The 25,810-nt window shown below is 43.1% G+C and overlaps 1 protein-coding gene across 2 annotated transcripts; it reads right to left on the bottom strand.

Annotated features, from left to right (window-relative positions):
• Positions 1–484: 484 nt before the first annotated feature.
• aspscr1 (ASPSCR1 tether for SLC2A4, UBX domain containing) lies at positions 485–21,902 on the bottom strand. 2 transcript variants are annotated; one of them, XM_085785329.1, is made up of 17 exons: positions 21,800–21,902; positions 21,512–21,567; positions 20,738–20,855; positions 17,932–18,032; positions 16,047–16,104; positions 15,889–15,962; positions 14,167–14,767; positions 12,728–12,787; positions 12,359–12,498; positions 11,454–11,535; positions 11,269–11,335; positions 10,876–10,938; positions 9,385–9,437; positions 4,786–4,837; positions 4,592–4,661; positions 3,873–4,063; positions 485–760 (listed from the first exon to the last, which is right to left on the bottom strand). In XM_085785329.1, the coding sequence occupies exons 1-17, from the start codon at positions 21,887–21,889 to the stop codon at positions 750–752; spliced, it is 1,887 nt and encodes a 628-aa protein (XP_085641455.1). In that variant the 5' UTR covers positions 21,890–21,902; the 3' UTR covers positions 485–749. The 2 variants fall into 2 exon arrangements, with proteins under 2 accessions (XP_085641455.1, XP_085641523.1); XM_085785397.1 differs by having other exon boundaries at positions 537–738; positions 3,852–4,063.
• Between the last annotated feature and the right edge of the window lie 3,908 nt (positions 21,903–25,810).

Raw genomic sequence — 25,810 nt, forward strand, 5'->3', positions numbered from 1 at the left:
CACACCTGGATGTACTACAGAGGACATTTAGGATTAGTTCTAATATAATTTCATGCTGCTTATTTTGTATGTTAGTATGTTATTATTACAGAACATAATGAGCCAAGTCTTTATCTGTTTATTTATCTGTGAATGTCTTCAGGCAAAGATTGGACTTGTGACTATTTCTCAATGGAGGTTTCAGTTAAAAATACCCTATAAACCATGTCCAACAGAATCAGACTATGGTGTACATGATTGGGGATGTCTGAAAGGCTGGGGTTGATATATTACATACTGATATATGAAATGAAAAATAAACAGATGTAGCATACTCTGACACTCTGACTCTACTTAGAGGCCAACAGGAATGATAAAAGGGTTTAAAGTGCGTAGAGAAAATGAAGAATTTGAACATCGTCCTATGCTGATGAAGAATTTCACAGCAGCAAAGTGAGTTGATATTGTTAAGTTAATAAACTTCAACACAAGACAAAGTGAGGTGCATTTTACTACAACAACCTTTATTCAATTTTTATAACTTTTTCACCTGCTTTTCCCACAGATCAACCAGCATGAAACACTTCAATCTTCATGGCAATGAAACATTCATTATTTACAGTGGAATTCAGCTCATTAATTTGACTGTTTGAAAACTGTGCGGGCATCCTACGCGAGGGGTTAAGTCCACTGTGGTCACAATGCAGAGCCTTTATCACAGGTCAGCAGAGGTTTAAGTGCTCTACCCAGTCTGTTGGGGTCAGTCCTCCTTATTTCTTACCTGTGCAGAAAAAAAACCAGCAGTTCAATAGTTTTGCCAATCAACAAACATTACAGATGTAATGAACTGTATCACAGCCACAGACTGTGACGTCTTTCTAGTTAACAGAGAACAGAGAAACCAGAGATCACTGCACGGACAATGTCCAGATGTTCTGCTGGAATTAACTGTGTGATTTCTGAACTTCACTGTTGTATCCAAGTCATTTATTTTCTGTGTTTGTGATTCTAATCAATAAGTTCTTCTGGTATCTGACTGGGCAGCACAGTGCTGTCGCCTCACAGCAGGATGGTTCTGTGTTGTTCGTCTCTACATGTGAGCCCAACTCCATCGAAATGAGTTAGATATTTAAAAATCAATGGCTATTTTCAACAATCACAACCAAACAAAACTCATATTGTCTCACACACACAGCTGAGGATGCACCAACCGGCTCGGGCAAATCATTGAAAACAGGTTAAACTAGAGGACAAATCCAGAGTGTGTGTGTGTGTGTGTGTGTGTGTGTGTGTGTGGCAATTGTCTGTGTCTGTGTGTGTCCTCCGCAGGCTTCCACACATGAGGTCTGTAATCCCAGATTCAGCCCCCTCCCCTCGGCCTTTTGTCTTTTAACTTTTCCTCATGAAAGAAAAGAGCAGCCACAACTTTCTTGAGAGACACACATGGACACACACAAAGATCGGCCAGAAATAAAACGCGCACGAAAACACAAACAAGACACAGAGAGAGAAAAGGAAACAAAAACATCAATACGGTGACCACCAGAAACACCACAATAGAACAACAGAGCCGTGCCGTGCCGGGACCGACCACATGGGCCCGGGCTGTGTGATGTGGCCGAGCAGAGGGCTCTTTCCCTGGGCCCGGAGTGTCTGTAGTGGTCTGTAGTGGTCTCCTGGGCCGGAGGGGGTGACCATCCTGAACTAATTGCTTCATCCTAACATGCATCCTTATCTTCTGAGTCATGAGGAATTCTGCTTTCAAAAGGCCATTTCCTATTGACTGTGGTTTTGGGGTTTGTGTGTGTGTGTTTCTACCACGTCAAGAATCGTGTGGTTCAAAGCCTTCTGTTTTTCCTCAGCAGAATAAAAAAAAAAGAAGAAGCGATCTCCGCGGAGTGAGGCTGGAGCAGTGAAATATTTATTTCTGTGTTGACTGTGTTCCGAGTGTTTTCACACCTAACCCGTTGTGCGGTTCGCGTGGACTCCCGTGTGTTTGCTCGTCTGGTTTGGTTTGTTTGGACTGCCGTTAGAGCTGTCAATCAGACTCAGAATAAACAACCAGACCGAGACCACGTCTGAAAAGGTGGTTCATCTGACTGGACCCTGGCGCAGCTCGTTTGCGGTAGAAAGCAAAGCTGAGAAACCAGATGAGCTTCTATTGAATTCATCTGCTCATCGTGAACCATCGAGGAAGAGACCTCCATCAGCCACTCCACTGACTTTTATTACCTGCTGAAAAGAGTGGTGCAACACTGGCTTCTACAGAGTGTGATGCATTGTGGGTTGATTGCAGACTTACTACTACAAGTTTGCAACTCCGCTGAGTAACAAGTTTTACAGCTATGGAGACCGACACATCAGTCACATACGTAGCTGAGTATTAGCAAAGCACATTATGATGATGAGATCAAAAGGACAGAGAGACTGAACGCAGCTAAACGACCCGTGAAAGTTATTCTGGCCTGTCCGAGAGCCAGAACTTCAGTATGTGACATATAGATAAGCTTTAAAGGTATAATATGTAGGAATTCCCCTCATCTAGCGGTGCGGTTGCATATCGGAACATATTCTTGATGTTGCATTCACGTGAAATCCAGCAGACGTCAGACAGACAACAGACGCTGCATGTAACAGGATAAACAAGCGTCTATGTAAACAAGTGTCTCCTCATGGCCATGTGCATTTGTTTTTTAAGAAGCCGGCAAAAAAGCAATCAATAGAGCGCTGGATAACGTTGGTTATCAATCATATACTGTACATGTTACCACGTGAATATTTGTCATAAGCAAGGTTGCTTTTCGGAACAAAAGATGCTACTGTAGGCTGAAGGCAGAGCGCCTCCATTCTCCCTCGTAACAAGTTTCAAGTCATCTACTTAACCATCACAATTACTCCGAAGCTGTTTAATTAACGTAAAATGTAGCATAGTTAACCTAAAAATGTTGCATTGTTTCTTTTTTAAGGCTGATGATACCGGACACCTTTGTCGATTAAATGCACTTTAATTGTACTACTACTCCTTGCTCCTTCTGACTGAAGCTACTGTGTGATATATTGTATATACTGTGATATGGTATTTGTACCATGTTGGGCTTTGTTCTTGTTCTCGTCTAATGTTGTTTTTGTGTGAACTGCGGGACTGCAGATGGAAATTAGCCTTAGAGCTAAATCTGGTGTATTTACATATTGTATGTTCATGAATATGCAGAGTCCCATTACAAATTAACAAATAAATAAATAAAATAAAGGAGGAGTCAGCAGAACTGTCCAACGAATGAGCTATATCTTTGCATTTACATATCATAGTTTGTAAAGATAAAAGTGCGATCACAAACAGGATCAGAACTAAAAGACAACAATTTCTTCAACTGACCTATGGCATCACCATTTTTCCAACCCAGTTCAGATGAAACACCACTCACTTCTGTGTGATAGCTACCTTGATGAACCAACTGGAGTCTCAATAGCTGCATTTCCATGGAGTCAGTGTAGTACCCCGGTGTCCCAAATCTCGTCTCTGCACACCGCAACACAAACACGTTCCGTAACCCGTAATCTTTTGTTTATGACAGTTACGACTACACAAACACACACGTCTGATATGTTATGTAACGTTATCCACCGCTCCATTTATTGATTTATCGCCGACTTCGTTGTAAACAAATGCACTTGGGCGAGAGGAGCGTATCTAAAACAGCGGAAAAGTGAGCGGACTTGCACAGTTCCCCTTTAACAGGGGCTTTGATACAGCTACAGTAGCTGGTGGTTGTGTGTGCTCTAGACAACAGACCGTAGACTCCTCTATGCCTGCAGGTGGTGGTCAAACAGAAGTGGACGGTATTTATTCCAAACTGGGCTGTAAAAACGAGAGAATGCTTCCCGTCACTCACCTGGAAGCTTGAGCCACTTTGGCACCTTGCCCGGTTCAGATTTGGAGGGTTTAGCAGCAGCCTGGGTGCGTGCAGACGGGTCTTGCTCATCCTGTGTGGACCCGCTGGTGTCCGCCGTCTGCTCTGGAGGAGGCAGCGGCTCCGCTGAGGCCACGGAGCTGGAGGAGGGTGGTGAGGACCAGGGCATGCAGCTGAGGTAGAAAGAGGGGATGATGGGGGAAAAAGGTGGATAATTTAAAATGGGTCATCATGAGGAAAGGTAGTTTGGAGAAGGTCAGGATGGGGTTTTTTTTGCTTTCTTGAGGAATTGATGTGTGTCTACTTCAAGCAGCGCTGTTTTGTGGCGGAGGAGCTGAACCAGAAACAAAATAAGTGAGTGACATAAAGATCTAAAACAGAGGAGGAGTAATGACCTTGTTAAAGAGGCAAAAGGACAACAGGTGGGGGTCACTTTTGGGAAATGGGCTCTATCTTTAGAAGGAGTGGAAAACGATGTGTGTCTCCATGTGTGTGTGTGTGTGTTTGCATGTGTGTGTGGAGGAAATGAGGGGCACCTGCTGTTTAGGCAGAACCTCAAAGGGATTCCAATGATGACAGCTTTGTGACAGGAAAATAGGCTGGTTGCCGCGGGATACAAGTGCATATGTACACACCCAAGCACACGCACGACCAGGCGCTCATTTAAACACACGCACACATACACACACACACACACATACCTTGCAATGGACTCATTTGCTTGCACTGCGGAGACGGAGGATTGAAGGAGTTCCCTCTTTATGTAAAAATCTGTGGAGGAAAACACACAAACACAATGTTAACTATTGTTCTGTTATATCAGCATTCCTCACTAATGCACCGGTATCTAATTCAAATCAACACATAAAAAGCAAAGAAGCGAAAAGACAAAAACCTGTCTTAACGTCAGAGCCGAAGTACACCAGCGCTCCAGGAAACAAGTCGGCCTGCAGACATGGAGAGACGAGGAGAAATGAACAGAAGCCTTTAAAAAATGTTTGGCACACAAGTCCGTTTCTGCAAAACATGGAAAAATCCAAACAAAACGGTCTCCTGCTACACGCAAACCAAGTGCTGTCGCCACATCCAAGCCAAAGCAAGTCAAGTTCATTTTCAAAGATGATTCATGGCTCGGGGATCTGAACCAGTAACCGTGGTGCTTTGAAGCAGACCACAAAATGAGCACCAATCAAATGGTTAGTGAAAACACTTTCACCCCTCAAGCACAACACTCCTCTGCTGTGATAGTCTTAATGGTTATAATGGACCAGTCGCAGGCAGATATTATCAACCGTACAATTATGAGGTAGAAACACAGACAGACAGGCAGGCAGGCAGGCAGGCAGGCAGGCGAGCAGGGCACACGTCTGACTCTAATAGAAAAGAGAAAAACAAATCTTTAAATAAAACGATCCTGATTCCCTTTCTCATGTAAGCAGAAGTAAAAAAGGTTTGTGTAAAGTCTTTATTACTGAGTGCCTTACCAGGGATGTTTACACTGAGACTGGAGGAGATGGTTTCATAACATTTAAATATAAATCTATATACATATGAGTGTCTGCGTGAGTTAATGTCTTCAAGTTAGCCATCCAAAAAAACTAGATCCACACCAGACGCACATTTACATATGACACTTTGTATCACTTCACTTACAGTTTAATGACTATGGATCTATTATGAAGTACAAAGGCAGCGCCTACATTTATCCAATTGTACGTTATTGTTAGTTATTCCTGCTTATAAAACGTCTTGAATAATGAATCAAATACCAAAACAGTTGAAGATTTATTTGCCATCCACTGATGAACTGAATAAAGCCTCCAGCTCTAATTATGAGTGCATGATGTATGCAGGCTATTGAACAGTTTTACAGGCAGTGGTATGAACTATGTCCAACACTTGGACAATAAATCAGCAGAGCTCTCAGAGAGCGTCCAGGGGTCTTGTGGTGACCTCCATCGCTTATTCCCTTTGCACATCAACGCGTCAGAAGGCAGATTTATGATCCACTGTGCCAGTGTGTGTGCTTTATGCTTTATCCTGCCTGTGATACTTCAATAGCCCGGTCATAGATGTGTTTATTTCATTTGTTAAATTTGTAGTTTTGAGCAGAAATTTACCTTGTATGTCCATTTCTTTTCCACTGCAGATATCTGGACTTATGAGTCATAGAAAGAGCTCATTCAGCATTATGGAGAGAGTTTTGCTGGAAAAACCTTCCTAGATTTTTCATCACTCCAGCTAAAAAAACCCCACTATACCAATTCATCTATATATAGATGAATTGGTATAGTTGGTATAGTGTTTTTTCGATGCCTCGAGGAGACAGTGTGGATGCCTCGAGGAAAATCATTTTCACATACTCTGGTCTGTTCAGTATTGTTCCCTTTCTAGCAGGAGGTCTGTAACATTTTGCAAAAAGTATTTCACACAAACATTCCCTTTAAGTTTGTGTCATTATACTAAAATGTCGCCTGTAATGACAAATATTTATTTCAGATTCTAAGTGCTGCTTGTAGGAGAGCCATTACGAGGAAGTGGCTAAAATTAGAAAAACCTATGATGGATGAGTGGATTGACATCATTTATGACATTTCTAAGATGAAAAGAATTTCTTTTGCCATAAGAAAGAGGACTGTTTTTGAAAAGATGGGAAAGATGGATTATGTATATCACACCGGTTAGACCATCGTTTATCTAATGCCAAGTCTTATATCCCTTTCCTCCTTTTTTGTTCCTTTTAACCCTTTTGTATAGCTGTTTTTTTCAGTATCATAAAGGTGCACCCCGGCATTCCAGTTCTAGAGAGTTTAGTTCTTTTTTTTTTGTATTTTATAGATTTTATCTTTTATATTATTGAGGGAGGACCAATCATCCACACATCTGTGTTATTTATGGAATCGCAAATATATTGTTGCGTGATGCAGTAGATGAACGGATGAGAATGGTGAATTGTTATGTAAATGAACACGTGAACCATGAAAAGTCATATTAAAGCAGAAGTAAGCGGAATATTTGTGTTAATATAAGTCTTAAATAGTTCTATCTTCCGACAGCAATCACTTATATAGAGTGTTTGGTCTGAAACACGGGTCTGTCAGTCACTCTGCTCTGCTGTAAGCCGAGGAGAAAACTTTCCTTGTATCCTACAACCTTTATCCAATGAGGAGAGAGAACGGCATAAAGGGGCGGTCCTCTCTGTGTGTGCAGCCAAGGGATGCGCGTGAATGTGGTGACGTAGGGACGAGGACCAATAGATCCATGACGAGGGCGGGGACTGCTAACTCCATCGGCTGACAAGAAGTTAGCCAAAACGACTGATTCGCTTACTTCTGCTTTAAAAAGAGAACTGAAAAAAAAAAATGCATAGAAGGAGAAGAAGAGGTGAAATAAACGACTAACAAGCCAGGAAGCCACCACACCTGGACCCTGAGCCTGGCTGCCTTCATTTAGGATTTATTTCACCTGGGCTTTTCCAACAGCTCAAATAAACAACAGTGATTGTGAAGTGATGTCAGAGTCGGAGCTGTGAAAATGGCAACTTATGAGTTTTGTTTGTAATTAATGAGGATCATTTCTTTGAAAATCTTTTTCTCCCTGTTGCTCACTATTAATACAGGCGGGATGATAACCGGTTACAGACAATAATGTGGATTGCTGAAGATGAAGATTTTACTGTCGAGAATATCAAGCAAACCCACATCTTTCAGCAGACACCAGGTACAGTCATCCTCTGCTTTTCCACAGTGTTCTATTAAAACACAGAGAGCATCACTACAGCCTCTCTCTCTCTCACTAACTGGTTGCTAAATTGGGACACGCTGGCCTAATTGCTATTATCACAGCCCTGTGAGCAGGAAACAATGTGTTACAGTGGAACAACGGGCATTCCTGCTATCCTGCTCCCTCTGGCAGCCGCACTTCCACTAGGGATACGACAGGGCAACGGGACAAGATCTGTGTGTGTGTGTGTGTGTGTGTGCGCGGGGGGAAGAGAGAGAGAGATTGAGAGAGACAGTATGAAAAACATATAAGAGAGGAATGGAGAGAGAGAGAGAAAGAGAGACAGAAAAAGAGGCAGAATAGATCCTGATGGAAGACAGAGAAAGAGAGAGGGAGAGCGATGAGGGAGGGGATGCCTGGTATCAAAGGGCTTCTGGGTTGGGAAACATTCCTTTGCTGACATGACACAAAGTGATTAAAGTGTGCGTCTGTGTGTGTGTGTGTGTGTGTGTGTGTGTGTGTGTGTATAGAGAGAGAGAGAGAGAGACATAGTAATGCGTGTGCACTCATGACAAAAAAAGATTAAAGAATCGTTTTGTGTGTTGAAGATTGATGTATAGAAAGGGAGACGGAGCCAGTCGTTGTGTATGTGTGTGACATGACACCAAGGGGATTGAAGATTTTGTTTTTGTGCACTTTAATGCTTTTAAGTCCATAATGGATAGAGACATGGTGGGGGGGGGGGCTGAGGCACAAGAGAGGGTGGGAGAGAGGGATGTAGTGGTAGCGGAGGTGGGAGCCAGAGTTGGGGTACAGGAGAGGGCCGCGTTGAGAAAAAAGGAGAGGGGGGAGAGTTCAGAAAGGGACAAAAAGATAAAAAAACAAAGAAACACAGGCGACTTAAGAACATCAGATCTGATTCAGAGAGATCGTGGCACCACAAGGACACACACACACACACACACACACACACACTCATATGCACGCACATTTCAAAGCGTGCTTTTGAGGATGGTTATCTTTCGTAGCGGTCCCTCGGAGGACCTGAATCTTGTTCATCATCACAACACGATATCACTTCAAACAACTTTCTCTTCCTCCCCTCCGTTCCTCCACTTCTTCCTTCTTCTGCTTCAGATTGAGTCAAAGTGTGACAGAAAACGGGAGCATGGCACTCACTGATGACGAAAATATTCTGTTTAATCTAAAATAAAATAATGGATCTAAAAATAAAAGAACGGGGAGAAGCTGAGAGAGCGTGTGGGGAGCAGGGAACTACTTTTTTTTTTGGTTTTCATTTGTATCTCTACGCTCACTATACGGATCACTCTGAACTCGGAGGCAACAAAACATCAAGGCTGCCCATTGCTCCATGTATGTGTGTGTGTGTCAAGATCAAAGCGGGGCCTGTATTAACCCCATGTGCCAGTCTGGGAAAAATCAAGCCCAGCTGGGGTCAAGGACAGTGGAGAGGGGGAACAAGTGTGAGAGTGTGTAGGGGCGAGAGAAGAGGGGGAGTCCGGGAATGTGGTGGGGCTTTGAAGAGGAGAGAGGGACCAGCCGATACATTTTACAGTCAGTCTGTCTCTCAGTGTGTGTGTGTGTGTGTGAGAGAGTTTCAAAGATGGTAAGTCAAACTTTTGTGACTGTTGTTTTCTGGACTTTGAGTGTGATGCGGTTTGTTTGAGTCAAACGGTTGTGTTGGTTACTGTGCTTCACATTAAATGCAGCAACACGCTAAATGCAACATGAACCGAGTGAGGATTCTTACCTGGTAAAGCGTCACTGACGGGTCGTCCAGAATGGTTTTTGGGGGAGTGATGACTGAAAGAAAGTTGTAAGCAAATAAAAAAGAATCACTAGTGGACAATGGAAAGCGATTTAGAGAAGAATTATAGATATGTCATTTGGAAAGACAAGCTTTTCTAATAAAATATGATCCGTTCTCATCCAAAATCGGTGCTGCTGTGTAACAGTGTCTTGTCCACATCAAGAGACAAAGACCAAATCATATTTCACTGCTTTTCAGGAAATTATGAATAACAGCAAGTCAGCTGTGGAAACACTCAAAACATTTTTGAAAAAAAAAAGTCCAATGAAGTCAAAATAGACTTGTGAGGTATGTGTGGAGAATTTGACCGCTATGACAGTAGGTTTGGCTTTTGCCATCAACCTCGCTCTAATGCCTTGAGAGGCTGAGAGATCAACTAAAACAATATTCTAATCCATAAAATGAAAGTGAGACATTCTATCAAAAGATACTTAAATACAGTTTATCACAACTTATTTTCACAGTTTAGCTGGACATTTATCCAGTAGCTGACAGTAGACTAAAACACCAGGGTACGAATATATGACAATGATGAAGTGAAGCAGTCAGGAAATCAGATCAGATTTAAACTAACTTCCTGGTCAGCTGAATCTATACGGCTGATCAACAGAGGCGTTATCCATCTGATAAACATCCACCAGAGTTACACACCAACCTACTGGTTGAGCTTTGTCCCCATATATCTTCCTATATGTTGATGTTTTTTTACGTACACTGCCCAAAAGTCAAACACTACGATATGTCAATGGATCGTTTGATTTCACGCATTTGATGTGGCATCGTTTCAATAAACTTCTGCAATGTCACAGCATTTATTTCCATTAATATTTCAAATATTCTCAATGGGGTTCAGGTCTGGACTCTGTGGTCAGTCACATTGGACCACATTTCTTCCTTGAAGATGATGGTTCCCCACTCTCCTTTCAGTCTTTAAAAATATGTCGGACAGTTCTTAACCCAATTTTAGTAGTCTCAGCAATCTCCTTAGATGTTTTATTTGCTTGATGCATGCCAATAATTTAACATCTTTTCCACGACCACAGGATGTGTCTTCCAACATGGTTGTTTAAGAAATGAGACGGCATCAGTTAGGGTTCGATAAGTTGTTGCCAGCTTAATCATAATAATCCATGTAGTAATTATCCAATGGGAGGCTCTCACCTATTAGTTTAGTTAAATCCAAGTGGTGACTTTTTTTTTAGATGGGCAATGTATTTACCTTGGAAAGTAAAGTGTTTGGACGAGTTTGTTGCAGGGCTCAAGATCCCAGCAGTGCTACGTTATCATAACTGAAATAATGGCTACAAAAGTGATAATTATAAGACCTGAGCTGCAATAAAGCAGCGTTACCCTTTAATCAAGCAACCAGACTGTTGGTGTCGATGCTTGATGATGTTGTGATTAATCGGTAGGAATGTTAATGACACTTACACAGGTAGAAACTGAGCTGAGGATCCTCCAAGTGACTCTTCACAAACTGCCTCACAGCCCCAACTGGACACAAAACACACAGAGAGAGAAACATCAAACGGGCCGATCTGTGTGAAGCCCAATCAATTTTTTTAGATGGAATTTCCCTCCAATTTGTTGTTCTGATGCTCGCCGTGTTGCTGTTGGGGCTGAGGTGGATCTAATCCCTGGAATTACAGACCTGTCTCATTCTTTCTGTCTCTCTGTCACTGTGGTGTGGCTACAGTCATAAATGTGGTGAGGGAGCCGCAAGTAGCTTTAACATTGCAGCCATACCTGTGGCTAGCCGGCTGAAATGAACACTCTCTACACTGGGTGCGCACACACACACACACACACACACACACACAGAACCTGTCTCCAGGGGCCTGAAGAAGCCTTGTAGAATATGTCTGTCTGGAAACTGGACCCTCAGGACCACCTGGAGACACACAGGGGTTGGCACTTATTTCAAAATCTGTACATTTCAAAACACAACCAGTTAAAAAAAACTTTAAAAAAAACAGCATTGTGATGATGTGATTGTGACTTGTACTCACTTTGGGATATCTGTCCATCTTCTCCTTCATCTGGGACTCTCTCAGAGATTTAGTCATCAGTGGAGCCTCCTCCAGAGTCCTCCTAAAGCGACGAGAGACAGAGAGACAGAGAGACAGAAGTGAAGTGAGATGAGCTGTGAAATAAAAAAAACATGCTTCGGTGTTGACAATGGGGGAAGATGAGCGGAGGAGAAAGAAGAGCGATTGCTTCCTCTTCTGCCTTTTTACTCGTGTGTGGCCGTGCATGCGTGACGGAGGTAGAGACGGATTGCTGCGGTCGGCTTAATTCCACCCTGGGTAATTGCAGTCATCGACGCGGCAGTAGCGCAGCCACGAGGCAGCCAGTCAACGCAGCGGGAGATTAAAGGAGGAAACACGGTGAGGTCTCGACCTGACGCTGTTTGGGTCCGTGACTGGATGATAAACGTCGCCGGCTCACCAATTGCTCTCTGTGTGCCATATTTGGAGGCTTTTGTAGTGTGCGTGGTGTGTTATAAACGAGAACATGTTTGCAGACACACACAGTGTCTCAGCATCTGTGGTCTTTTTTTTTTGCAGGCCACATCCAGAGAGCGCAGAGTAAACTTCGTCCGCATCTGTTTTGAAGAAGCACTCATAAATAAATAAAAACTTCAAAACTCACAATAAATAAAAACTTCAAAAACACACGCAGCGATGCCCGGCCTTCTCCCTGCCTATGGCCTCTCATCACTGCTATGGTATTCTGCAATTAAGGGTTATACGTCGACAAAACACCGCAGGACCAAACGCCAAACTAACTAATTATCTGTTACAAACAGCGCAGGAACACATCTGATCCAGACGTGTCTCTGCAGCAGCTAAGTATTCAGACTGAACACACACAGCCCCTCTGACCCACATCGGCCGCGTCATCCGACTCCCACCTCTCGCTCTTGAGCTGGGCGAAGCGCTTCCGCACGTCATCCACCGTGATTTCAAAGAACTCGTCGGGCAGGTCCCCGTGGTTGTCGGACTGACGGGACATGGAGTCCAGGTGGTAGATGAGAGGCTCCCTCTCCACCGGCTGCACAGAGAAAGTGAGAGTATAAATACAAGAGGGATAAAAGTGTCATCGCTGATGTTTTCATCAAAAGCACGGCTCTGTCTCTAATCATATTTATAGTGGCCTGAATGGGAAACTCAGCACTAAAATGGTGAGTCACAGAGATGATTCTGTTTCCATTAGGGTTGAAAATCGAGGAGATAAACAGGTTAAAGGGCAGAAACCTATGACAGGAGATGAGTGGGCTTACCTCCAAGAACTCCTCCCCGTGTTCCATGTCCTCATCTGGCTGACCGGAGGGAGCCCGACGCTGAGAAAACAACATAGGAGGCTCCAAGTTATACAGTGTTAGTTGTGAAGAGGCTACTGTGTTAACTGTGGTTTCAAAAGTCAAGAATGACCTTTAAATGTCAAGGAACGTGGTGAGTAACTGAGTGAAAGCTACGGATGGGGATGGATGGGTTTCTTCATGAAGCCGAACAAAGGTTGTCCCACTATGACTCATAATCTGACTTTAAAAGGAGGAAGAAATGCTGCTGTGGACACTCTGGTTGTCCCGTGGTTAAAACAAATATCAAATGACCACAGCTCTGTGGGTTTGATTCCACAGCACGTCATTCCCCTTAGTCTATCCCTGCATCAAAAAAAATCAAAAAACAGAAATACCAGAAAATAATCTTACAATACCTCTATATAAACATTTAAGTTACCACATGAAGGCTCCAATTAGATGTTTGAACCATTTATGTATCAACCATGCAATCTTCTCTGCTTTAACTGAAAGATAAACTGAACAAGTTTAATATAGTGTTTAAAAGTTGTGTCTGGACATTGATAGTTACCGTACGTCTTCTTTTTAAGGGATAGTTCAACATTTTGGCAAATTGGCCCATTGCCATAATCCCTATAGTCATAGCAGTAGGTTTGTTACCTTTAATTGTCGGTGCAAGCTGTTTTTAGAACAGTGGAGCAGAGCCGCGAGCTGCTCAGAGCTACGCTACGGAGGCTCATGGGATTTCTTGGTTTCCCTCATCAAACTCATCAAATACACAATCCAACAACTCCAAAACGCTCTGGTGGACAAGTTGTGACCTGCACATTCACCACGCTATGAGATAATAACGGAGCGTTACGAGATGGAGTTGTTTTCGAGGCAACTTCATGCAAAACCTCTGATGCGTGTTCCGTTTGGGGGCAGTTTTCAGCAAGCAGTCTCTGCATTTGCCTCTAAAACAACTCCATCTCGTAACGTTCTGTTATTATCTCATAGCGTGGTGAATGTGCAGGTCACAATTTGTCCACCAGAGCGTTTTGGAGTTGTTGGATTGTGTATTTGATGAGTTAGATGAGGGAAACCAAGAAATTCCATTAGCCTCCGTAGCGTAGCTCTGAGCAGCTCGCGGCTCTGCTCCGCTGTTCCTACTAACCTACTGCTATGACTATAGGGATTATGGCAAGGGGCTAATTCGCCAAAAACATTGAACTATTCCTTGACCTTAAAGTGCTTGAAGTTGAAAAGTAAACATCTACAGGACAATCTGCTGGATGGATTGCGTTGAGATTGTTTTCTTAACAGTATAATAATCTAAAAAACAAACTGTGCTTTGCAAGACTATTTATCTTGGATGAGAAAAAAGACTTAATTATTATATATTTAGATGTGAGGTCTTGTAGAGAATCATTACTCACTTTGGCGTTTGAACCGTGGCTGGATTTGGCTTTCTTGGCTTTGGGTGACTCTACTGAAGCAGCCAGGCCCGACAGAGATGAGGATGAAGACAGTGAGCGTCCCGCTCCCCCTCCCCCTGGGCCTCCGAGGCGCTGACCACCTCCAGAGAAGGGAATGAATGGAGCCGATGGAGCGGCGGCGGAGGAGGAGGAGGAGGAGGAGGAGGATGCCTGATGAGAGCTTAGTCCTGATGGTCCAGCTTCCTCACCGTCTTCCTCTGGCGCTCCTCTCTCAACAGGGGGGACTTTTGGCCGCACTGCATCCTGGGGGATCGAAACCTCCTCCTGTTGAGTTACAGTGTGTGTGTGTGTTCCCGTGGCAGAGGCGGGACTTAGCGCGCACACGGTCTCCATTGGACTCTCGGGGCGTGAGTTTTTAACCGGCACGTCTGTCGGTGTCTCTGGATGTGAGGAAGCGGGAGCGGGAGCGGGAGCGGGCGCGGGCCGAGGTGACGGGCTAGGTGTCGTTTCCTTGGCGACAGGAGTTGTTGGCACAACAGCTGTTTCAGTGGCTTCTCTGCCATCTTCCTCTCCAGGCGGTTTGTTCTTTTTGAGTAAAAGCCTTCAAAAGAAAGTTTATCAATAACTTTACTATAAGCATAAACAACGAATGAGATGTGATTTCTAGCATTTTACAGTTTACATTGTGTGAATAGACTCAACAGTGACTGTGGATTGAATGGGTTTGGGTCCTAACGTTTTTAAAATTTTTAAATTTAAAAGTTAAAACTTTAAGATTTATTACAAAAGATATTTAGAAAGATATCTAGTTAAAATACTTCTATTAATAATAACCCAGTTTTGTATTTTCACATTCTCCTTGTATACATTACTGTTTTGTATTGTGCTGACGGACTCTATTGTCCATTGATATATGTATTTGCTTGGGCTGTATGATCTATTGATGTGTGATGTCACTGCAGGTGCGGTCTCTGATTGGCCCATGTGGTTCTTGGAGGGTATATAAACTGCCTCCTCTTCTCAGACCGTAACATAACGAAGGTCCAACAGACTAAAACGTTGTGCTTTTATTAAAGCAGAAGTAAGCGATCCGGTCGTTTTGGCTAATGCTGCGTTCCAGGCAGGCTTTTGAAACTGTAAATTACAGCTTCAAGTCACGACTTGCGACTTTGTAGCGTTCTAGGCAACCCACTCGTGTTTTTCCGACCTGTTTTACCTGTGAAAGTCACTATAACGGCCACTCGTAACTTCCGACCCGTGAACCCGTACCAGATTGAACTGGTACGACTTCACAGGTTGGAAAAACACGAGTTACGGGTTGCCTTGAACGCACCATAACGTCTTGTCAGCCGATGGAGTTAGCAGCCCCCGTCCTCGTCATGGATCTATTGGTCCTCGTCCCTACGTCACCACATTCAGGCGCATCCCTTGGCTGCACACACAGCCCTTCATGCTGTTCTCTCTCCTCATTGGATAAAACTTGTAGGATACAAGAAAAGTTTTCCTCGGCTCAGAGCAGAGCAGAGACCCGTGTTTCGGACCAAACACTCTATGTAAATGATTACTGTCGGAAGATATAACTATTTAAGACTTATATTAACACAAAAATATCGCTTACTTCTGCTTTAAAACTACAATACAAGTGAGCAGGAGCTTCCTTTAGTCTGAATCATCATTAAAATCATACAAAAACTTGTGGAAACTTTAAAACACGGACTCTACCTGACAATGGCACTTCCTCCTGTGAGACCCAGAGACTTCAGAGTGGCCTTCTTCAGTGCTTCTTCTCCACTAACCTACACACACAGACATCTGCTTTACCATAAAACCACCACTTTCATCTCTTAAAAAAAGGGGAGAGCTGAAGGAACATCACTTACCTCGTCTCTCATGTAAACACACACGGGAGTGGATCCTGACTCAGACAGCTCTGACACTCTGCAGCGAGGTGGTGACAGTGAGAAACACAGATTTTAAAATTCAGGGCGAGTGATTTTTATTTGTTTAAGCTGTGACAAAACAAAACCCAGAAGGGACTCTTTCTTGTTGAGGGAAATCAGCTCTGTGATTTTACAACAAAACCTCATGCGATGCAGTGGCACGCTGTCTGCATGTGTAAACCATGTGTGCACAGTCCCGTGTAGAGAGCAACTGAACCGTAAATGTTTTACTATTGTTCTTCTCAATAGTGAAAATCAAAGCTTCCCCCTCCGCTTCACAACATTCCCAGAGCTTTGACGCTGGCGTGGAGATCATATTCATTTCACGGAAGTGGAACTTCCTTGGAAAACGGATTAGGATATGGAGTGATGTCATATAATAGAGATGAGATGAGGACTGGACGGACGCATGAGCACCTGGGACCTCACAGCTGGAACTTACTGAGGAACAGCTGCGTGTGTGTGTGTTTGAGAGAGCGCTGGTGATGTGTGGGAAAGCTTGAACTTCAGCAGAGGAGTGGTGAGAAGAAAGCATGTTATCTAACACAGTGTTGGCCTGCGTTCATTCCTGCACAATGACTACCTTCAGCTTTCAGTAACACTTTATAATAAGTACACACTATTAAGCATTAGGTAAGCATTAAATACTGAATTCATCATTTATAACACATGAATACTCATTAGTATGTAGTTTATAAACACAGTTCAAAGGGATAGTTCACCCAAAATTCAAATTTCACTCATTATCTACTCACCCTCATGTCAACTAAGAGCTGTGAGAATTTTTAGAGTCCTCCGTTCCTTCTCTGAGTTACGGGGGGGTCCGTGCAGCAGTATTTGTCCATATAATGGTTGTCAATGGATACCAACTTTCTTCGTCCAAGAAGATACACCAAAAAACAAATACCTCCATACTGCTCGTCTGTAATGTCCCTCTTGTATTGAAGCCCCGACATGAGAAATTGTTCCGAAAAAAATTAAATAAGTCTATATTTTAAGCTTGTTTGTAGCGGAAGCTCCCAGTGTCTCAGTTCACTGCTCTTCCTGTGTCAGTGCAAATCTCGCGTGATTTGCACTGACCGGCGGAACAATTTCTCATGTCGGGGCTTCAATACAAGAGGGACATTACAGACAAGCAGTATGGAGGTATTTTGATGTTTTTTGGTGTGTCTTTTTGGACGAAGAAAGTTGGGATCCATTGACAGCCATTATATGGACAAATACTGCTGCGTGGACCCCCCCGTAACTCAGAGAAGGAACGGAGGACTCTGAAAATTCTCATAGCTCTTAGTCGACATGAGGGTGAGTAGATAATGAGTGAAATTTGAATTTTGGGTGAACTATCCCTTTAAATGTTTTACTCATCATTGAAGAGCACTAACTGTATTTTATAAACTACATACTAATGAGTATTCATGCGTTATAAATGAAGATTTAAGTGTTTATTAATGCTTAATAGTTTGGAATTATTATAAAGTGTTACCCAGCTTTCCTGCCTAAGGAAAGTAAATTACAGTACGTTTTTTATGATGTTTTTACTATAGTCTTATTTATAACAGTAAGTTTTTTAATTTTTTTTTTTTATGACGTCTTGGTATGGTATTTTACGACTGATACGACTGATTACTATGTTTCTTGTACATCTTGTCAGTATGTGAATGAAGTCTCCTTGTCCATTGAATGTACTGCTATGCAACCAGGCTGCACTGGGCCCAAGACAAATTTCCCTTACAGGACAAATAAAGTTTACCTTACCTTACTGAAACATACATATTTATACATATTACACAACACACACAAACTTGGTACATGCACATACACACACCTGATCTGGGGGAAATTTGAGAGCAGCTCCCACAGACTCTGTCCACAGGAGAAGGAACCCTGGAGCCGAGAGCCGTCCTCCATCTGAAGCGCGATTCGCACCTGATGGACGTGTCACAGTAAACACACAGCTGTAGTGGAGGTGCATGTCGAAGATCAAAAAGACACTTTACATCTGAATACAGGAGCACACACACATGATCCCAGAGTGAACAGCAGGTCTCAGACCAGCTACAACCTTTAAGCCGGGTGCCCAGACCACCAGGATCAAATCTATGACTAGACAACAAACCATGTAAACTGCTGCAAAGTGCTGGAATGTCCATATTAAACATGACCCCCCCTCCCCCCTCCCCCTGCTTTATTTAGCAATCTCAGTTGTAACATACATAAGAGGTGGATGCAAATGTGCATTAAAGGGATAGTTCAACATTTTGGCAAATTGGCCCATTGCCATAATGCCTATAGTTTTAGGAGTAGGTTCATTACCTTTAATTGTCGGTGCAAGCTGTTTTTAGAACGGCGGAGCAGAGCCGTGAGCTGCTCAGAGCTACGCTACGGAGGCTCATGGGATTTCTTGGTTTCCCTCATCAAACTCATCAAATACACAATCCAACAACTCCAAAACGCTCTCGTGGACAAGTTGTGACCTGCACATTCACCACGCTATGAGAAAATAACGGAACGTTACGAGATGGAGTTGTTTTCGAGGCAAATTCAGAGACTGCTTGCTGAAAAACTGACCCTGAAGGCAACGTGCATCAGCTGTTTTGCATGAATTTACCTCTAAAACAACTCTGTGTGTGGTAACGTTGTGTTATTATCTCATAGCGTGGTGAATGTGCAGGTCAGAACTTGTCCACCAGAGCATTTTGGAGTTGTTGGATTGTGTATTTGATGAGTTTGATGAGGGAAACCAAGAAATCCCATGAGCCTCCGTAGCGTAGCTCTGAGCAGCTCACGGCTCTGCTCCACCGTTCTAAAAACAGCTTGCACCAACAATTAAAGGTAACAAACCTACTCCTAAGACTATAGGCATTATGGCAATGGGCCAATTTGCCAAAATGTTGAACTATCCCTTTAGGCTCAAGCCTCTCACACTTCAGGAGTATGTGCCAAAATGTTTCCTTAAAAGCAGAAAAGGAAACACACAACGTTCAGCATCATCTCCCTAGGTGGCCGTTTGTAAGTTCTTGGCTCGAGACTCTTGGGCCATTTCGCAGGATGAAAAATGTTTGATAACCGAACTTGATTAAGCCGCACATCTGGGCCTACCTCAGTCTGAAAATGAGTAACACCAGGCATCGGTGCGAGTCTGTGTTGTTCTTTCTCTCTCTGAGTCATTCTACAAATTGTTTATGTTTACTCAACAACCGCGTTGTAGGGCACAGATAGCATGCAGCACGTCAGCACACCGGGAGAGATGAAAAGAGTGCCTTGGCTGTCAACGGCCAAACATGAAACACTCTCACACACCGGTCTGGCTGTTCGTGCATGTTGGGAGGGGCTGCCCGTGTGTGCGTTATGTGTGTGAAGGAGTGTGCAAGTACATAAAATCTGTGAGGTATCAACAGTCAACCATCCATCAAATGAACAAGGACAACAGATCAAACCCAGCCGTGATTTTACTGCTTAGATTATGATGCCATGAGGTCATAGGAAACTACAGCTCAGCTACAACAAAGTGTTTTTCTGGACACAAATCAGAGAGAAAACACAGACTGAGGATTTATCCATTTTCAGGTACCGACAATAAAAACCAACATATATAGCCAACCACACACTAATGAAATAATATAGATTGTTCATTATTGGGCTACATATCTCTCTAATAAATAATGGAGGGTGGGACACAATATAAACGTCTTCCTTTTTTCACACGATAAAGATAAAAGACATTGGTGTCACTGTACTTTTTGCGTTTCTGTTACAGCTTTTACCAATGATCATTAAAATAATGATAATATGACTTTCTGACCCTGCAGCCATGGCACCTATGTTCATGTGTGGCACAGATCATCTGCCTTTTGTTACAGAGTTTATCACACCTGTCTGAATCAACTCTGAAAGTGAAAGCATCATCTAGTGAGGTACAGCTCCGACCTGAATGAATGAGTGGAGATATCATAGGCAGATAGAAGCTTCCAAATGGGTATGAATCACATACTGTGTGGACTTCATAGTCATCAGATCTCAATTCAACTGAACAAACAACAGGAGGTTGTTGGCCGTCATGAAGGACACTGCTCTCCATCACCATCATCAAAACCTAGAGTTTGGTTTGGTCCAGACTAGCTGACAGGTAACCACTTGACCTGAATAAAAGCCTACATCAGTTTGGCCACACTATCCACACCGTTATCGGTCAGTACCATTCACCTCTGCCTCCACATATCAGTAGATATCAAAGGTTTCCGAAATTATACATGTTATGTAAGCTATAAAACAAAATACCTTTTGTTTTGAATGATGCACATAATTTCCCCCATATCTTTCATATTATACTTTTTAAGGCAACATTGAATGTACATACCACATGTTATAAACTAGGTTGTCAGTGATAATGACTTGTACAGAAAAGCACCACCAGCCATACACTTACATACCATGTAATGTAATGTAATGTAATGTAATGTATAGGTATTGATATTTAATCAGTGGTCAGCCACTCAAGTTTAAAACTGAGGAGCTGTATTCACCTCTCTCTCTCTCTCTCTCTCTCTCACAGACTCAGACTCACACTCACACTCACACACACACACACACACACACAGACAAACACAAACACATTCAGTGTTTTTTCTAACCTGGCTGTCAGCCACAGCCGACTGTTTTCTCGTACTTGTCACCATTTCCAGTTTGGCATTGTTGGGCAGGTTGGCAAACCTCCATGGCACCGTAAGGTCAACAACAGTCCTCTGAAACCTGTCGTAGAGTGATTACAGAGGACACGTAAATGAGCATTCCTATGTAATTTAAAAAAATAAAGGTAAAGTAAGAGACATCTCCTGTATAGAGCTGCTGACTTCACATGCCATTCAAATTTAAAAAAGCAAAAAAATGAATCACTAAGGGAAAGTTTCTGATGTGCTTCATGGGAAGTTACGTCTATTAATATGAACTCTATATCACTCCTTCATGTAATATAGATTTATGCATTTTCAGTTTTTTTCCTTTATGTTGTGTGTAGGCTATGTTATATTTTGGAAAGTAAACATAAAACATAGTAAAAACTAGTAAACATAGTAAAAACTAGTAAACATAGTAAAACCAAGCATTAAATCACATAAAGTAGTTGTCAGTGGCCCAAGGTCTCACAGTAACATGAGGTGTGTGCATATATGCATCATGGTTCACTACTGTTAACTTGCCACACTCAGACACAGGACACTGCTGCAGATTCAGTCTGATCATGGAGCTTGTTCACCTGTCCAGGTGCATTTAGATGCAGTCTGATCTCAGGGCAAGTTGTTGAATGTCTCCAGCTGGACATGAATTAAAACTCTGAACCATCAACTCATGGTACGTGTCAGTGTTGAGACAGGGAGATGAGCCAGCTGACTGTCTGCTAGTTTACTCACTTCAAACCATGATCGTCCGGGTTAAATCCGTGCTTTTTGCAGACGTCCTCCAGCACCTGCGGACGGCGGATATAAGCGGAATGTCACAATGGATTTATAAAACACAATGAGCAGATAAATGAGGACTTGAGCCGCTTCAACCCAGAAACTGATCTGTCACTGGCTAACTGCTGTTAGCCCAACAAGCTAACTCACAGGAAACTAGTTTGCGCTGCTCTGAAAACAAAACAACAGAATGAAACGACTCAAACATCACAGGACGTGAAGCGTCGTCACAACACAAGTTACCTGCAGTAACGGGGCGTTGGGAGACACTTTAATTGTTTGTCTTCTCCCATTAGGAGTGAGAACCGTTACAGCTGTACCGCTGGCTGCCATTGTGTATAGTGACGTCACGGTGTTTGTTTGAATAAACTTTATTGACTGCACCTAGAGCAAAAAAAAAAAAAGATTTAAAGGATTTAAAGGGTCAGTTCACCCAAAAATTAAGAAAACAAGTGGGTGACATTGTGTTTGTGGTGCATTACATTCAATTCTTTTATTTATTTATTTATTTATTTTACATCTTTGTGAGCATGGTGGCATACTGTCACAGTTTACTGGGACACTTGAAGAGTTCATTTGCAAAAGCAGATAACTCCGTTTTTAAAAAATTCTAGAATCTTCATTTTTTATTTTTTATTTACACAAGGTGATATCAGTCAAACCAAAGTTGAGTGACTTTGAGATGTAACAAAACAGACATATCCCAAAAAAATAAAGTTTTATTGAAAACAACACTATGCAAAGAATAATTACAAAGCCTCAGCTCATTTTTTTCAAAATGGCACTTATCTGCTTCTGCAAATGAACTTTGTCTAAACTTTAGTCATGTCTCCTGCATGACGCATCTCTCTGGGCTATAGTGGGATTGTTGAGGGCAGAACTATGTATTACAGTAATCCTTACTGGTCATCCTGCTTGTAAATACAATGTCAAAATCAATTATTAAAAACTGACAGACTCGTATCAAAAGCTAATATTGACATAGGCTATTAGAGCCTGAAATCTTCAAACAATTTGCAGTCCATAAAGTATGTAGGATCATTGGTTCTATCCCAACCTCTTAAATCTGTACTGCCTACTTCAAGCACAGTGCTTATCCTCACAAGAGGAAGAAAATAGATCACGTCTCTGCACTGAAATTTCCAATCTGTTCCCCATATGGACAACTTCATATAGGCTATGTACCATGTGCAGTTTGACAGACGACCTTTTGAGAGATGTAGAGAATCAAGGCCATTTTCTCTCAGCAAGAATCAAATTGGATCAAAGCTGGAATCAGACTGGACAGACACCATGACACATGGTGGCAACAGATGGAGAGGTGTGAGGCCACAGCTTCAGAGCGCAGGCAAGTAACTGACTGACCACTTCAGATACAAGTCAGAGTCCACCTGGGAGAGAGAGAGAGAGAGAGAGAGAGAGAGAGAGAGAGAGAGAGAGAGAGAGAGGTGAATACAGCTCTTCAGTTCTGGGGGGAAATTGCCGCCGTCTGAATAAACAAACAAACAATCAGTTTCCTTCCTTGCTCAGCAGGATAGAGACTTCAAAACTATGCTCGAATGGAGTGCAGGCACATGAAGGCGTCTGTGCAAGGAGTTTGTGAAGTACTAGCTACACGATTTTCCAAAAACACTTGAATCAAAATGTTAAAAAGATACACTGGGTTTCTTGTCCTGTAAAACCTATCCAAGCCAGACACTAAAGTTCAATGGCAGTATGTTGCTGAATGTCGGTGTTAAAATGAACAATGGATGTGGTTTACATCTTTTATTCCAAGTCTTATTCATGACACATTTTGTTGCTTTGAAAACAACAAAAAAGGTCTTTACATGATGATGAGGCCAATAAACTTTAAAAAGACACTCTGTAGGTCAGTGGTTCTCAAAGTGGGGTCTGGGGATCCCCTGGGGTCCTTGAGGGGGTTCCTGTGAATTCCCAGCAAAAAGGGGAATCATTTATTTTCACTCTTACTCAATCCACAAAGAACACAATAAGAGTATGTATGACTGTTTTGGCTTGTGGGTTTCACACACTTTGTGAAACAATAAGTCTAAAATCGGAAATGTTATGTCTGGGACAAAATCTTATGTAATGGTTGTCTGTGTCCTATTTAGGTCCTTCTTGTCATAAGGTTTGAGAACCACTGCTGTACATACCTGGAAACTTACCAAACAGCAGCAGCTACCCAAACCCTAGTGTATGGACAGATGAAAACACTATTGTCCTATATTATCCTCTCTGAGGATCCACAGAAGGCTCACTGATTAAATCATGTCATTGCAAGAAAATTATGGTTTTAAAAAGAAACTCTATTGAATCTGAATTAAATCCATCTGTTACAATAACTTTAGTAAATGTCAAATCAGATCCTGAGGTAGCCTTTATGGATAATCCCTGCAATGGTAATACCATGGCACCTAGATCAGGGATGGCCAAGAATCTGATATGAGTCACAAATACAGCCAGGGAGTGGATGGAATAGCATTTATTTGGCTACTTACATTGATGCTATTAGTCTTGGTGATAAGAGTTAAATGCATGTGAACTAGAATGAATGAAAGTCAAAGATAGAGATAGCTAGATCATCTATAGCAGGGGTCTCAAACTCAAATGAGCTGGGGGCCACTGCTGGCACTGTCATCTCAGTGGGGGGCCACTTCAGTGTTCGAGACAAGTATATATAAAAAAAAAATTCTGAAAACGGGGTTGGCTGTCAAACGATTCAAATTTTTAATCGCTATTAATCTCAAAATTTCCTGATCGCATCTTTTTCATTTTTGCTTGAAATACCAGCAATATGAATGGAAAGCATAAGAAACATCCAGATCTGGACGTTTTTTATGCTTTCCATGCTTTCCAAATACCATTTTCATGGTATTTAAAAATCATCTGTCAGAGAGAGAGCAGCCTCGTTTGGTGACAAGAACAAGTTCTCTAGTGTAGGAACATGAGGAGAAAAAACATGCAGGTTTTCTGTAACATTATAAAACGGCGCCCCCCACCCCCCCACCCCCTTACACACACGCACGCACGCACACACACACGCACACACGCACACGCACACACACACACACACACACACACACACACACACACACACACACACCACCCCCTCCACCCCCCTCCCTCCCTCACCAGGCTGAATGAACGGGCAATTGAGGGGGGAAAAAAACTCGCTTGTCGAAGCGGCAGCTCTACGTCGCGCACAACCACAATAACGTCAACAACAGCAACAGCAACATGTTGCAGTGGATTATCACCGTTTGACCACGGGGCAGAGAGAGCAACTCCTCACAGTACAAATGCACGGTCGTCGGTGTGACGTGCAGAGTGCAGTGGGACGACTCCTCAGTCCATGAGTTTCATGTCTCAGACCGGATCATGTAAATCCAGCTGCAGAAATATCCGGGGGACGGGAGCGCCGCGGTAACCGTAGTAACTCACACACACTCAGACACAGACACGTACACCGACCTGGAGAGACAGCCCCTGCTGCCGACCTGTGTGGCCACGTCTGGAGAGAAGCAGCTTCTCTGTTTCCCAAAACTACGGAGCGGCCCGAGGTTAGCGCATTAATCGCGCGTAAAAAAAAACAGTGCCATTAAAAGCATTTTGCGCTAACTTTGACAGCCTTATTTTTTACGTCAAGACGCGGGCCGGATGTAGGGGGGCCGCGGGCCGGATGTGGCCCCCGGGCCGGGAGTTTGAGACCCCTGATCTATAGGCTGCATTATCTGCACACACCACAATCCAACACTTTCATATGGTTCTTACTATCTCATTCACAACTTTCCTAAGATAAAGAAGAAGGAACTCGTCTATGTGAGATTATCTTCATAAAACACAAGCAGATCGATAATGCTCGTGAGCTTTCCCAGCGCATTCCGAGGGGGAGGGGGGGGGGGGATGCATGAGCCGCGCGCCTCGGTGATCCGCTGGATCCGCGCGCCTGTCCAACTGCGTTGTTGCCTCACACACCGTATTCAATCAAAGACACTTCAAAGGCGGCGTGGTCACAAGATGACCCAACATCAAAGGCAGAAGTGAGTGTATGGGTGAACAGACCCGAGGGGCGTGCCAGGCATATGCGCGCGCTCTTGGTGTGAGAGCGACGCCCCGCGAGGAGCATCAGCCAACGATAATAATGACTGGCCCGCGGCGGTGAGAAGCACGGGGCAGGGCGAAGGGGGTGGAGGGGTGGAGGGGTGGGAGGAGGGGGGTGTCGAATAAAAACCCCCTTCGTCCGCGGCTCAT

This window comes from Trachurus japonicus, chromosome 1, assembly GCF_045865225.1.
Source record: "Trachurus japonicus isolate A0001 chromosome 1, Traja_1.0".
Lineage (NCBI taxonomy): Eukaryota > Metazoa > Chordata > Actinopteri > Carangiformes > Carangidae > Trachurus > Trachurus japonicus.

What these genes read in the sequence shown, in the direction of transcription:
- aspscr1 (XM_085785329.1), bottom strand. Translation starts at nt 21,889, where the DNA reads ATGGCAGCCAGCGGTACAGCTGTAACGGTTCTCACTCCTAATGGGAGA. An exon ending in TCAAATTTCCCCCAGATCAG is followed by an intron (nt 16,105 to 17,931) that starts GTGTGTGTATGT and finishes ACCTCGCTGCAG; the next exon opens with AGTGTCAGAGCTGTCTGAGT. An exon ending in GTGTTTACATGAGAGACGAG is followed by an intron (nt 15,963 to 16,046) that starts GTAAGTGATGTT and finishes CTGTGTGTGTAG; the next exon opens with GTTAGTGGAGAAGAAGCACT.